This window comes from Anolis carolinensis, unplaced genomic scaffold (genome assembly GCF_035594765.1).
Source record: "Anolis carolinensis isolate JA03-04 unplaced genomic scaffold, rAnoCar3.1.pri scaffold_12, whole genome shotgun sequence".
In the NCBI taxonomy this organism is placed as follows: domain Eukaryota; kingdom Metazoa; phylum Chordata; class Lepidosauria; order Squamata; family Dactyloidae; genus Anolis; species Anolis carolinensis.
Genome location: NW_026943823.1, coordinates 24325361 through 24339620, shown reverse-complemented (window position 1 = coordinate 24339620; position 14260 = coordinate 24325361). Strand labels below are relative to the sequence as shown.

The 14260-nt window shown below is 45.3% G+C and overlaps 1 protein-coding gene across 2 annotated transcripts in view; it reads left to right on the top strand.

Annotated features, from left to right (window-relative positions):
* The first annotated feature begins 682 nt into the window (after nucleotides 1–682).
* The window catches only part of gpr50 (G protein-coupled receptor 50), a 35977-nt gene continuing 22399 nt past the window's right edge, over nucleotides 683–14260 (top strand). The window contains exon 1 of one of the 2 annotated variants that reach the window (XM_016996340.2): nucleotides 683–1583. In XM_016996340.2, coding sequence (XP_016851829.2) covers nucleotides 1472–1583 — 112 coding nt within the window. In that variant the 5' untranslated portion in view covers nucleotides 683–1471. Of the gene's footprint in view, nucleotides 1584–9417; nucleotides 9646–14260 lie in introns of those variants that run through there. The other variant, XM_062964051.1, reaches the window with a different exon arrangement.

The following is a 14260-nucleotide window of genomic DNA, read 5'->3' as shown; positions in this document are numbered from 1 at the left end:
AAGTACTTTCTTGAGGAACTTTGCTCCTTTCCTCACTCAAACGTCCAATAAGTTTGAGTGTGTTTCGGTTATTGGATTTTGGACTTTGAACTTTAATATTGGACATAAAACTCTCATTCTTTGGACTAATTCTGATCTTTCCTAAAAGGTCAACTGTTTGACTATCTACTCTGCTTATTTTTGTTTGAAACTTTTATTGCTTTAATAAAGATATTAGATTGTATATTGGCCTCCGTGTTGGTTCCCAGTGTTTGCGCTGCCTAGGGGTGTTACAATAGGTTGTCATATATTAGAGTCCTATGGGGCATAATGACAACTCAAGAAGGGAAGAAGGCTGCGGGAGAAGGGGCCGAGTCAACACGGGCACAATCCCTCTCTTGTCTGTTTTGCTGACATTCCTGCTCTTAAACGCATTCTCCCTTGATGTGTCATGAGAAGGGGGAGGAAGCGGAGAGCAGGCCCAGGGAGACAAACCTCTCCTCTTTCCGCTAATTAAAGACAGACCTTGGAGACAAATGGGGCCACTGTCTGTTTTCCCCCAATGGGGAGGAGTGGGAGGCTAGTTGTACGGTCACATGGGGAGCAGAACTTTGCAACAGGGATTGGATAGGGCGGAGGAGGAGGAGGACTGAGCCTCCAACCAAACTTCCCATTGTTCGGCCCTTTCAGAGGCAGGGCTTGTTTGCCCTGGGCTTATTTAAGCCCATTATTTGTTTTAGGGTTGAGTGTTTTAGACATCGCGCCGATGCATAATATGCAACACATGGAATCCAGGCTGTGGCCGGAGCTGCCCTGACATAGAATGCGGTTCATAGAGTTGTAACAGGGTCAGGATTCAAAATGGCCCCAACAGATTAGAGAGCCGAATGGCCAAAACTAACAACATGCATTTCAACAAGGACAAATGCAAGATATGACACTTAGGCAGAAAAAAATGAAATGCAAAGATACAGGACGTGTGAGAAAGATCTTGGAGTCTTTGTGGAGAACAAGCTGAACATGAGCCAAGAGTGTGATTCAGCAGATAAAACGGCCAATGGGATTTTGGTCTGCATCCAAAGGAGTTTATGTCCAGATCAAGGGAAGTCCTGGGCCTCTTTATTTGGCTTTGGTCAGACCTCTTCATCCGGAATCAGACTGTGTTCCTGGTCCCACAGTTCACGAGAGAAGAAGGAGTCTCAAAGGATCAAAGGCCTGGAGACCATGAATAATCCCTCTGAGGAGCATCTTAAAGAACTGGGCATGTTTAGTATCAGAAGAGAAGGTGGAGAGGAGTCATGTATATGTGAAAGGGTGCCCTAAGCAAGAAAAAGTAGGATTGTATTCTCTGCCCTGGAAATTAGGACTCAATGGAGCCATGAGTTCAAATGACAGCAACATGAGGAAGAACTTCTTGACTTGTCAGAAGAGTTGTTCAGCAGAGGTTCTCTCTACCTCAGAATCATAGAATCATAGAGTTGGAAGAGACCTCATGGGCCATCCAGTCCAACCCCATTCTGCCAAGAAGCAGGAAATCACATTCAAAGCACCCGTGACAGATGGCCATCCAGCCTCTGCTTCCAAGTCTCCAAAGTTTTTGAAAAGTCAGTGTTTCTTCTATATATTGTTGATCTTTAAGTTCTTTAAGTTCACCTCTTCTTTTAATAAGTCTCTATATACTTTTAGTTTTAGTTATCTAGTTACCGTATATACTCGAGTATAAGCCAATCTGAATATAAGCCAAGGCACCTAATTTTACCACAAAAAACTGGGAAAACATTGACTCCAGTATAAGCCGAGATACCAATAAAATTACATTAATTGAGGCATCAGTTGTTTAAATGTTTTTGAATCTTTACATCAAACTGTAATTTAAGATATGACTGTTCAACTCTGATTAAATCATTATTTTCATCTTCTTCAATGTAAATGTGCTTATGTATCCTTTTAATAATAATAGAGTGAAATAATAAATGTAATAATAGTAATAATAATAATAATAATAATAATAAATGCAGTAAAATAATAAATGTAATAATAGAGTAAAATAATAAATGTATTATTAATAATAAAATAGAGTAAAATAAATGTACAAGTAACAACAATAATAGAGTAAAATAATAAATGTAAAAATAATAATTAATAGAGTAAAATAATAAATGTAACAATACAAATAACAATAGAGAAAAATAATAAATATACCATATATACTTGAGTCTAAGCCGACCTGAATATAAGCCCACCAGGACCCTCACCCGAGTATAAGCCGAGGAGGTTTTTTTTCAGTCCTAAAAAAGGGCTGAAAAACTAGGCATATACTCGAGTATATACAGTATCTTTTTCTTCCTTTCTTCGGCATCACGTTAAGTGCCCTGGGTCAGTGCTATGCAATCACAAGAGCCATCGTTTTATTTAGCTGTCTTTGTCAAATAATCCTGGGGCGCATCTACGCTGAAGAATGAATGCGGTTCAATACCACTTGAATGGCTCAGTGCTCTCGAATCTGGAGATCTGCAGTTTGGCAGAGAAGGCTAAAGTCCTTGCAAAAACGACAACTCCAAGGATTCCATAGCTCCGAAGTGGTGTCAAACTGCATTCGTTCTATGGCAAAGGCGGCCAGAGGATGCGAGGAAGCAGGGAAGTGGGGTGGATGCAACCCGTCCGCACTGTTCCTCTCCTTTTCTGAAGTGTAAACAGGCCTATTTTAGAGCCCTGACTCATAGCAGCGTTCCCTAAGTTAGTTCCAGGAGGCAGCTGGGAATGCAGGCCACTCCAGGGAGAGGAAAAAGAACCCACCGCACGAGTCTTTCTCTCACTATGACTTGCCTTAAACCTCCAGCGCAAAGATATCCTGCTGTTTTATTACTGCATCTGTCACCTACAACGTGCATGGTTTGAACCACATACCAAGCATAACTGTCTTGAGAATGTGCACTTGGGATAAGGAATCGCAGGCCTTAAAAGGGTCAAATGTCACCAGGTGGCAGCACCTGTGTGGATATTCGGACAGTTTCTATAGAAAGCAGGAGCTGTAGTAGATCTGGTTTGGTCCCATCCGCCAGGGATCTGGCAGATTGAGTATTGATTCAGAATGGCTGTAGACCCAGCATATGGACTGCTGGAGAGATTTGGAACTGCTTTATATGGCCAGTGTAGACCCATATAATGTAGTTCAAAAATATTCCAAACTCATTATATTATACGAGGGTTGAATGCAAAGTAATGCCTCCACCTTCGGAACTCCTCAACACATGGCAGTCCTGGCATGCTGCAAGTACCAGCTTGTTCAGTAGACTCTCCTCTACAGTTAGTTCCATTTGGCAGGAAGCCTTAGCATTGGATGGTTGTGTTGTTAAAGTGCGAAGTATGGAACCCTGTGCAGACGGTCTATTAATGCGACTTAAGCAACGTGCAGTCACTGAATTCTTGACAGCAGAAGGTGTCGCCCCAAAGGAGATTCACCAGAGAATGCAAGCTCTTTATGGGGATTGTGTTGATGTGAGTCCTGTGTGTCATTGGGCGAGTAAGTTTAAAGATGCCGAGGTGGGAACATCTGACCTGCGTGACAAACAAAGAGTTGGACGTCCTGTGACAGCAACCACTGAGTTTCACAAGCAAAAGGTGGACAGATTGATTTAGGATGATTGTCGTATCACTCAGAGAGAAATTTCAAGCATCATCGGCATTTCACAAGAACGTGTGGGTCACATTATTGCTTTGCTCGTCTATCGGAAGATCTGTGCACGATGGGTCCTGTGAGACGCCGGTTGACGAAACAGAGTGTCGACTTCTTCTGTGACGGCTTCAGAAAACATGTTAATCGTTGGCAAAGATGTATCCAATTGTCTGGTGATGATGTGGAAAAGTGAATAGTGGTCATTAAAGAGCACATTCTACGGATTATTTCTGCATTTGATTTATTTAAATATTCCCATCCAAACCCAAGTAACGAAGGAGGAGGCATTACTTTTCATTCAACCCTCGTATCTCAAGCAGTGATGCCCAAAGGCCGCAGGGTGGCACCATCGAGCATCGTTCTCCTTTCCCTGAACAAAGAAAGACTATTTTGAACATAAAGGTTTCCTGCACTTTCCTTGCTGGACGAAGGATGCTCCTGCGGTCGTTCTTCTTTGATCTTGACCATCATGCTCTGGCCTCCTCTCTTTCCTGGGTTTTCCCATCCCTTTGCACCCTCTTCTCCCCATTCACATATCCATTCCCAATCACGGAAGCATCCTGTCCTTTGGCCGAGTGCGAGAGCAAGCCATAGCTTTTGCAATGCCCTTTTCAGCGGATGCTCAAGATGCACCTGTACACTGGAAGCAGGTTGCGCCGGGCTTTCTTTGTCGCTAAATATAGGTGCCAGCAGATCGGTTGATGTGATCCGTGCTTTGAAGAATGAAGACAAACACTGCGGGTATTTTTAGCTGACAATTAATTAATGCAAATTAGGATCTGGAAGCAGAGGCGGCAGCCATGAGAGTGAACATGTGTTCAAGGGCATGTTGGCAAACCTGCCAAGTTTTACACATACAGAGCAGCAAGTCCCAATCTGGGACCGCCTATAATCTATACACATAACAAAAGTGAAAAATGTGTCTGTGTGTATGTAGCAAGGGTGTGTCACGACATCCAGAGAGCACTCTTAACCCAACCAATGATGGATCTGGACCACACTTGCCATGGATGACGGGACTTGCAGTTACCTCCACTGACACTGTGAGCCCCGCCAACAATATATTTGGACCAAACTTGGCACAGAGAAGCCCCAGGACCAACAGAACATACTTCAGGGGTTAAGAGGAACGGATTTTCATTTTGGGAGTTGTAGTTCACCTGCATCCAGGAAGCACTGAATCCAGCTGATGTCAGATCTTGACCAAACTTGTTACACAAAACCCAATGTAGCCAACTGTGCACACAGACCTGGTTTGGGGATGATTGACCTCGGATCTGGAATTGTAGTTCACTCTTATCCAAAGAACCCTGAACCCAGCCGACGACGGATATGGATCAAACTTGGCACACAGACCTGACATGGCCAACTGAGAATACTGGCAGGGTTTGGGGGTGTTGATCCTAATGTGAATCATGGTAAGATGTTTTTGGATGGGTTTGCCATTAGTCTTGTGACCCATTACATGTCCTGGCTTTTGGTGGGGGCTCCAATCCATTTTTTGAGGGCAGATTTTCACTCTGGGGTGCTGAAGGATCCATTTTCTATTGGCCCATTGTGAGTGGGAGGCTCCCCAGGCTCCCTTTCTGTCATTTTAGGCATTTAAGTGCTTGGCTAAAGAAGAAGCGCTCAGCTGCAGGTAGGCCCATGCTTTAAGGAGGCTTCTTACCTGTTTCTTATTCTAGAGGAGGCATTTGGCTGCAGGCAGAGGCATGCGCTTTCTGGGCCTGCACGCCATACACACTTTCCAAGGCAAGGAAGCAAGTTTATTCTAGCGGCGGTGCTCAGCTGCAGACAAGGAGGCTTCTTACCTGTTTCTTACTCTGGAGGAGGTGCTTGGCTACAGGCAGAGGTGTGCGCTTGCTGGGTCCGCAAGGCAAGGAAGCAAGTTTACTCTAGAGGAGGTGCTGAGCTGCAGACAGGCACCTGTGCTGTGCCTGCACCCCACACACACTCTCTTTCCCAAGCACCTGCAATGATTGGCTCTCGCTTGCTTTCATGTTGAGCTGACTTTCATAGCAGGAGTGGGCTTCTCATAACATACTCCCGAAGGTAAAAAAAAGTAACAAAAGAACCTATGTCACAAAGGGAAACAGATCTGCGCACAACTCTAGTTAGTTACCATTGCCTTCTTCTGAGGCTGAGCCTCACTGAAATTAATGGATTTTTTAAAAAAACCTTCGTACGGACGAAAAGTAATGGCCCTGATTAATTGGTCTTCAAATATATCTGAGTCAATACATAATAATGAAAGAAATGGCAGGTGGCCAAACACCATCTTCAAAGAAGCACGGATCCCTTCCTGTTTTTTCCGCCAAGAAATGAATCCACCAAACCTGAGACAATTAGCCTTCTTCATCAAGTGAAGCAGAGGAAGGAAGGCATCGGTCCTTTTGAGGCATTTAATTACCGGGAGCCCCTTTCGGATGCTGTTCGTATGCTTCCCTCTGCTGGTGTCCTTTCGGAACGGGAAAAAAAAGCCACAAGACTTTTAAAAACAAATCTCTGTGCATCTGAACATAGTCCGGGGAGTGACATCTTACAGACAAGCCTTGTTCTTATCTCCTTATTGATTGATTTATATGTTTTGAGTACTTATGTTCATTATTATATTATGTTTAGTTGTTGTATGGTTTTAGGTTGTTGTAGATTTTCTTTGCTATGTTGGAAACTGAGTCTCTTGAGGAGACAGGGTGGCATATACTAGGGTTGAATGAAAAGTAATGCCTCCACCTTCGCTGCTTGGGTTTGGATGGGAGTATTTTAATAAATCAAACGCAGAAATAATCCTTATAATGTTTGCAGCATTTAGACATCTCTTCACCACTCAGAGGGCCCGGAAGCATCTTGATGTTGTCTCCACACGTAGAATGGATCAACCATCACTATGAGGATGTTTCAGCTTACATTTGAATATTTTTGAAACTTGGGCAGAAATATCCCCTGTTATCTTGTGTCATTGTGCAGAAAATTTAAGCAGATAATGCTTGTACTTTGTTTTGATGGGCTCACAGTGATATACGAGGGCTGAATGAAAAGTAATGCCTCCACCTTTGTTACTTCAGTTTGGATGGGAATATTTTAATAAATCAAACGCAGAAATAATCCTTAGAATGTGCTCTTTAACTACAGTAGAGTCTCACTTATCCAACACTCACTTATCCAACATTCTGGATTATCCAACGCATTTTTGTAGTCAATGTTTTCAATACATTGTGATATTTTGGTGCTAAATTCGTAAATACTGTAATTACTACATAGCATTACTGTGCATTGAACTACTTTTTCTGTCAAATTTGTTGTATAACATGATGTTTTGGTGCTTAATTTGTAAAATCATAAAGTAATTTGATGTTTAATAGGCTTTTCCTTAATCTCTCCTTATTATCCAACATATTCGCTTATCCAACGTTCTGCCGGCCCGTTTACGTTGGATAAGTGAGACTCTACTGTACCACTATTCGCTTTTCCACATCATCACCAGACAATTGGATGCATTTCTGCCAGGTTTTCTGAAGCCGTCACGGAAGAAGTTGACACTCGGTTTCTGCAACCGGCGTCTCACAGGACCCATTGTGCACAGATCTTCCAATAGCCAAGCAAAGCAATAATGCGACCCACCTGTTCTTCTAATGTTTAGTCTAAAAAAAGAAAGCTAACCTGGGCATCACGGGGTCCCTAAGCTAGTCAGTAATAAAACGAGTGCTCCAAGTAATTGGATTTTCTCCACGCTCCGACAGCATGCCTTTTTGGAGAGCACAATACTGGCAGTCACTTCTCTCCTGACTTGTCGCCCTTCCGTGCTGAACACGATCTCCAACTTGTTCTGTCTGGGTTTTCTCCCTCTTCTTTGTGTATGTGAGAGTGCAGGTTAGGTTTCTAGGCAGCGGGAATAGAATAAGACATAGAGGTACCCTGTTTCCCCTAAAATAAGACATCCTCAGAAAATAAGACCTAGTAGAAGTTTTGCTGAATTGCTAAATATAAGGCCTCCCCCGAAAGTAAGACCTAGCAAAGGTTTTGTTTGGAAGCATGCCTGCCGAACAGAACACCAGAGCATGCAGGATTGGTAAATGTACGCACCATAGAGTGTTGTACATGGAAATAATGGTAGTAACAAGAAATTCTTGATAGGATTCAGAGTTTGCCTGGTTATGCTGGTTTGTGATGACAACTACTGTGCAGCATATAATAAATGATCATTTTTCTTCATGGAAAAATAAGACATCACCTGAAAATAAGACCTAGAGCATCGTTGGGAGCAAAAATTAATATAAGACACTGTCTTATTTTCGGGGAAACATGGTATGTTCCAGGCATGGAAGTGAGGTGAAGAGGCCGCAGAGAGGAGCTTGGAGGGAGACCCAAGGAGCCCCAAATCCACCTTGAGGTGAGTGGGGAGGAGGAGAGAGAAGAAGGAGAAGGAGAGGAAGAAGAAGGAGGAGAAGAAGAAAAGAAGGAGGAGGAGGATAAGGGAGGAAGGGGTGGTGGAGGGAGGGGAGGAGGAGGAGGAGAAGGTGGGAAAGAAGAAGAGGAAGGAGAGGGAGAGGAGGAGGAGAGGAAGACAAAAACAGAGAAGAACTAGAAGGAGGAGTAGAAGTGGGAGGAGGAGGAGGAGAGGAAAATGAGGGAGGAAGTGGTAGTGGAGGAAGGAGAGGAAGTGGAGAAGGAGGAGAAGAGGGAGAAGTGGCAGGAGGAGGAGGAGAAGCAAGGAAAGGAGAAGAAGAAGGAGCAGAAGAGGGAAGAGGAGAGGAAAAGGAGGGGAGGAAGAGGGAGGAAGTGTTAGTGGAGGAAGGACAGGAAGAGGAGAAGGAGCAGAAGCGGGAGAAGTGGCAGGAGGAGGAGGAGGGAGGAAGTGGAGGAAGGACAGGCGGAGAAGGAGGAGAAGAAGCAGGAGGAGGAGGAGGGAGGTAGTGGTGGTGGAGGGTGGAAGGACAGAGGGAGGGAAGGAGAAGAGGGAGAAGGAGAGGAAGCCAGAGGAGAAGAACTAGAAGAAGGAGTAGGAGGAGGAGAGGAAAAGAAAGGGGAGGAAGTGGTGGTGGAGGAAAGAAGGAGGAGGAGGAGGAGGAGGAGAGGAAGTAAGGCAAGGAGGAGAAGGAGCAGAAGAGGGAGAAGTGGCAGGAGGAGGAGGAGGAGGGTAGCGGTGGTGGAGGGAGGAAGGGGAGGAGGAGGAGGAGAAGAAGGAGCAGAAGAGGGAGGAGGAGGAGGAGGGAGGTAGTGGAGGAAGGACAGGAAGAGGAGAAGGAGCAGAAGAGGGAGAAGTGGCAGGAGGAGGAGGAGGAGGGTAGCGGTGGTGGAGGGAGGAAGGGGAGGAGGAGGAGGAGAAGAAGGAGCAGAAGAGGGAGGAGGAGGAGGAGGGAGGTAGTGGAGGAAGGACAGGAAGAGGAGAAGGAGCAGAAGAGGGAGAAGTGGCAGGAGGAGGAGGAGGAGGGTAGCGGTGGTGGAGGGAGGAAGGGGAGGAGGAGGAGGAGAAGAAGGAGCAGAAGAGGGAGGAGGAGGAGGGGGAGGTAGTGGTGGTGGAGGGAGGAGGAGGAGGAGGAGGAGGAGCAGAAGAGGGAGGAGGAGGAGGAGGGTGGGGGTAGCGGTGGTGGAGGGAGGAAGGGGAGGAGGAGGAGGAAGGTGGGGGTAGTGGTGGTGGAGGGAGGAAGGACAGGAGGAGGAGAAGGAGCAGAAGAGGGAGAAGTGGCAGGAGGAGGAGGGTGGGGGTAGCGGTGGTGGAGGGAGGAAGGGGAGGAGGAGGAGGCCCCCCGCCAGGCTCTCTTCTCTCGGGGACGGGGCCGGGGCGCCCGATGGGTGCTGCTGGGGGGCGGCGATGCTTCCGGGGGGCAACGGGAGCGGCGCGGAGGAGGCGGCGGCGTCGGCGGGTGGGCTTCCCCGCGGGGCGCGCCACTCGCTGGCCGCCGTCCTGCTCCTCACCACCGTGGCGGACCTGCTGGGCAACGCGCTGGTCATCCTCTCCGTCCTCCGGAACCCCAAGCTGCGCAACGCCGGTGAGTGGCTGCCCGGGACCCCGGCCCTCCTGCCCTCCCCCTCGCAGCCTGTTGCTCGCCTTCCTGAAGGGTCCAGGCAACGGGCGCTTCTCATAGGAGAGACCACCCGGGCCATCCTGTCCAACCCTTTCTGCCTCCACAACCAAAGCACCCCCGGCAGATGGCCATCCCGCCTCTCTTTAAAAGCTCCTTCGGAAGGAGATAGATAGAGAGAATCATACCACAATAACCATATACAGTAGAGTCTCACTTATTATCCAACATAAACGGGCCGGCAGAACGTTGGATAAGCGAATATCTTGGATAATAAGGAGGGATTTGTATGTACAGTAGAGTCTCACTTATCCAACACTCGCTTATCCAACGTTCTGGATTATCCAACGCATTTTTGTAGTCAATTTTTTCAATATATCGTGATATTTTGGTGCTAAATTCGTAAATACAGTAATTACTATGTAGCATTACTATGTATTGAACTACTTTTTCTGTCAAATTTGTTGTTAAACATGATGTTTTGGTGCTTAATTTGTAAAATCATAACCTAATTTGATGTTTAATAGGCTTTTCCTTAATCTCTCCTTATTATCCAACATATTCGCTTATCCAACATTCTGACGGCCCATTTACGTTGGATAAGTGAGACTCTACTGTATGTATTTTTATCCTTTACAATTTTATCTTGTAAATCGCCTAGAGCATCGTGGATGGAGGGCGATTAATAAGTAATTAAATGATGATGATGATGAATGATTAAGGAAAAGCTTATTCAACATCAAATTAGGTTATGATTTTACAAATTAAGCACCAAAACATCATGTTATACAGTAGAGTCTCACTTATCCAAGCCTCGCTTATCCAACGTTCTGGATTATCCAACGCATTTTTGTAGTCTATGTTTTCAATACATCGTGATATTTTGGTGCTAAATTTGTAAATACAGTAATTACTACTTAGCATTACTGCGTATTGAACTGCTTTTTCTGCCTTTGGGTTTCTGTCTGAAAGGCAACTCTTCCCAGTCCTTTACAGAGGATTTTTTCCTGCTTAGAATAAGGGGAATCAATGTAATACCTGCCAGGTAGGAATCATCAAAGCCATTGCTGTCCTATTAGTTTGAAAGCCGTTCTTGTGACACTTTAGAGCAGAGTCGGGAGCTTCATAATAAAGAGCACGGAGATGGGAGCTTTCCTGGGCTCAGAATCCGCTCTGTGGGATGCGGCTCAGGAAATGGACTTCTTCATCTACAATAGCCTATGCTACCAACTTCTTAACCTGTCAGTGGGATAAATAAGCTTTCAGACCCACAAGTAAGAGAAGCCGGGAAGATTTTTCTGCTTTTTGTTTTATCCCAGAGCACAACGTGTGCTCGCAGTTGGTAGGGATTTGCCAAGGAGAGGTATCATAACAGGAAACGAATGATAGTATTGCAGCCAACAACATCAACGTCTCATTGATTCCCAAGATTTGGGGGTAGAATCTGACTCACGTTTGCTGCAAAACCCCAATAGATATCAAAGGCATAGTTGCATCAACTTGCAAAAGGGATCTTCTAGCCCACTTCGGAGAAAGAAGTTGGCGGCAATGGGCTTTTTGATAGCCTTGCTTCATCAGATGCAGGTAGACCGGGCTAAGGAGTCATGTTTTCACATGTTAAACTTTGGATCCCCAAAACTTGGGACATAGGAAAAGGTTTCCCAATGCTGCCCATTGACATCACTCTGTTAGCAGCAACGTGCCATGTTGACAGTAGACTCCGCAGAAGTTATTTCAAACTGTGTCCCAAAAAGGAAAATCAGCCTGTTTAGCAAGCCCTGCAAATACTCATTTATTACACAGTTTGGAAAATGTTCTATTCTTGGTTTGAAAGTGTTGTTTCCTATTCAGTTGTGCGGTCCTTACTTTGAAAGTAGTTGTTCGACTCCTGTTGCCACTGGCCACCTTGATTAGCCTTGCAGCTTCAGAGCCTGCCTGCTTCCTGCCTGGGGGAATCCTTTGTAGGAAGATATTAGCTGGCCCTGATTGTTTCCTGCCTGGAATTTCCCTGGTTTTTTTTTTTTAGTCTTACTCTTTGTTTACTGTGAAAGGATTCCCCCAGGCGGGAAGAAGTCAGGCTTTGAAGCTGCAAGGCCATTCAATACTAAGCAAGGTGGCCAATTGCAACATTCTCACTTGCCTCAAACAGACAAGAGTTTTTCTCCCACCCTGGACATTATTCCACATCTATCTATCTACCTATCTATCTATACACACACACTTGCCTAGTTTCCAACAGACCTCACAACCTCTGAGGATGCCTGCCATAGATGTGGGTGAAACGTCAGGAGAGAATGCTTCTGGAACATGGTCAGGCAGCCGGGAAAACTCACAACAACCCAACCAGCCAGTCTTTCCCGTAAATATCAAAAAGGGTGGGAGGAGTGTGGGATAGATATTGGCAAGGGACAGGTTGTTCTTCTCGTGTGCCTTGCAGTCCTTCCGGACGTATTGTGCGGTTTCTTGGCCAGATTTCTTCAGGGTGGCTTTGCCATGGACTTCTTGGAGGCTGAGAGAGTGTGACTCACCCAGAGTCACCCAGTGCTTTTCCACACCAAAGCAGAGGTGCAAACTCAGGCCTCCAGAGACCAATTCCAACACTCAAACCTTTCCTGTTTTTGTAGGGTTGGAGACCTTGATTTTGATATGATGGGGAGGGATTGACTATAAGCCCCGGGATGTAGGGACTGCAATTGTGAATTGGAGGGACAGACAAGTAGGGCTGAGAAAGAAACTCACGTTGAGGTGGGTTTGTGTTTGAACAAGGTGCAAATTCCTACAAGTTCTGTGCCCGCTCTAATTTGTCCTTGAATAAGAATAAACTGGTTGAGCAAGGGTGGAGATTCAAGGGACTGCTCTGTTCCAGATCTTGTTGGGTTGTGGTTACTTTGTCTTGTTCATTGTCACTGAACTACATCTGCCAAGGCATCAGCCCATCAGTATTGACGGTGAACGGGTGCCATGCAGTCTCCAGTGGTTAGACTGGGATTTGGGAAAATGAAATCTCATTCCCTGGGATTCGGAGCACAGGACAGTATTTTCAGTCTGGGAGAACAATCACACAGTCACAAAGTCCTCCAGTATGTTCTATGTTTACGCTGGAAGTTGATCATGGAGTTGCAGTGGAGAGTAGGGTTGTGCACGGAATCCGTTTTCTCCATTTAATAACCCTTTGGTACTTTGGGAACACATGGGGAAAAAATACTGGAGGTCTTTGGGGAAAACAAACATTAATTAGTACTGATGGAGTTTGTTGGGGTCAATTTGGCATTATGTGAGTTGTAGTTCACCCACAACCTTATGCATTTTGTACAATTAAAACATTGACTTTGTCAAATAACCCAGGCAACGCTGGGTACCCAAGCTAGTAGTAGTAGTAGTAATAATAATAATAATAATAATAATCAAAGACTATGGCAGAAACCAGGGCAGGTGGTCCCGGTGGTGATCGGCGCATTGGGTGCCGTGCCAAAAGATCTCAGCCGGCATTTGGAAACAATAGACACTGACAAAATCACGATCTGCCAACTGCAAAAGGCCACCCGACTGGGATCTTCACACATCATCCGAAAATACATCACACAGTCCTAGACACTTGGGAAGTGTTCAACTTGTGGTTTTGTGATATGAAATCCAGCATATCTATCTTGTTTGCTGTGTCATAATAAAATAATAATAATAATAATAATAATAATAATAATAATAATAATAATAATAGGGCTTCTGCAGTTTGAAATCTAAAAAAGCAGCTTTTCTAAACACTGGATTACACACACACACACACACACACACACATGTGCACAAAGAATCCTTCTGTTGTATTCAGTTAGTTGGTGCTGCAACCTTCCCTTATGCACTGCAAAAAAATAAAGTTCCTCGGGGCAAAAAGAAATGCTGCCTGCACAAGCCTATGCTTGTAAAAGTCGACTGGTGAGACAAGGCAGCGCGAGCATAATTGTACCAAACTGAGAATAAAATGGGCAATTACCACTCCTTTCCCAGATCCTGACCTTGTTCTTAACAAGGGAGCTGATTATACACTTCTGGAGCCGGATTTTGAATTCTCTGGTGCTTTTAAATAGGAAATTATCACCACACGACGGGATCCTAATGGGACAATTGCAGCCTTGCGGAGAAGCAGGCGAGCACCTAATGCCACAAGGCAGCAGATTGCAATAAGAGGCGTTGCTGGGAGGAACAACTGGAAACTATGGTGTGGACATTTGGCTTTGCAGACCCCAACTCCTGGGCTTCCTAGCCATGTCGTAGTCTGAAAAGCAACTTCCCAAGGCCCCTTCAACTAGAGCAGTGGTTCTCAACCTTCCTGATGCTGTCTCGTTGCTACTCGTAACTGTCATTTTGCTTCTGTTACGAATCATAATGTAAATATCTGATATGCAGGATGGATTTTCATTCACTGGACCAAATTTGACACAAATACCCAATACGCCCACATTTGACTACTGGTGGGGTTGGGGTTGGGGATTGATTTTGTCATTTGGGAGTTGTAGTTGCTGGGAGGTATAGTTCACCTACAATCAAAGGGCATTCTGAACTCCACCAACAATGGAACTGAACCAAA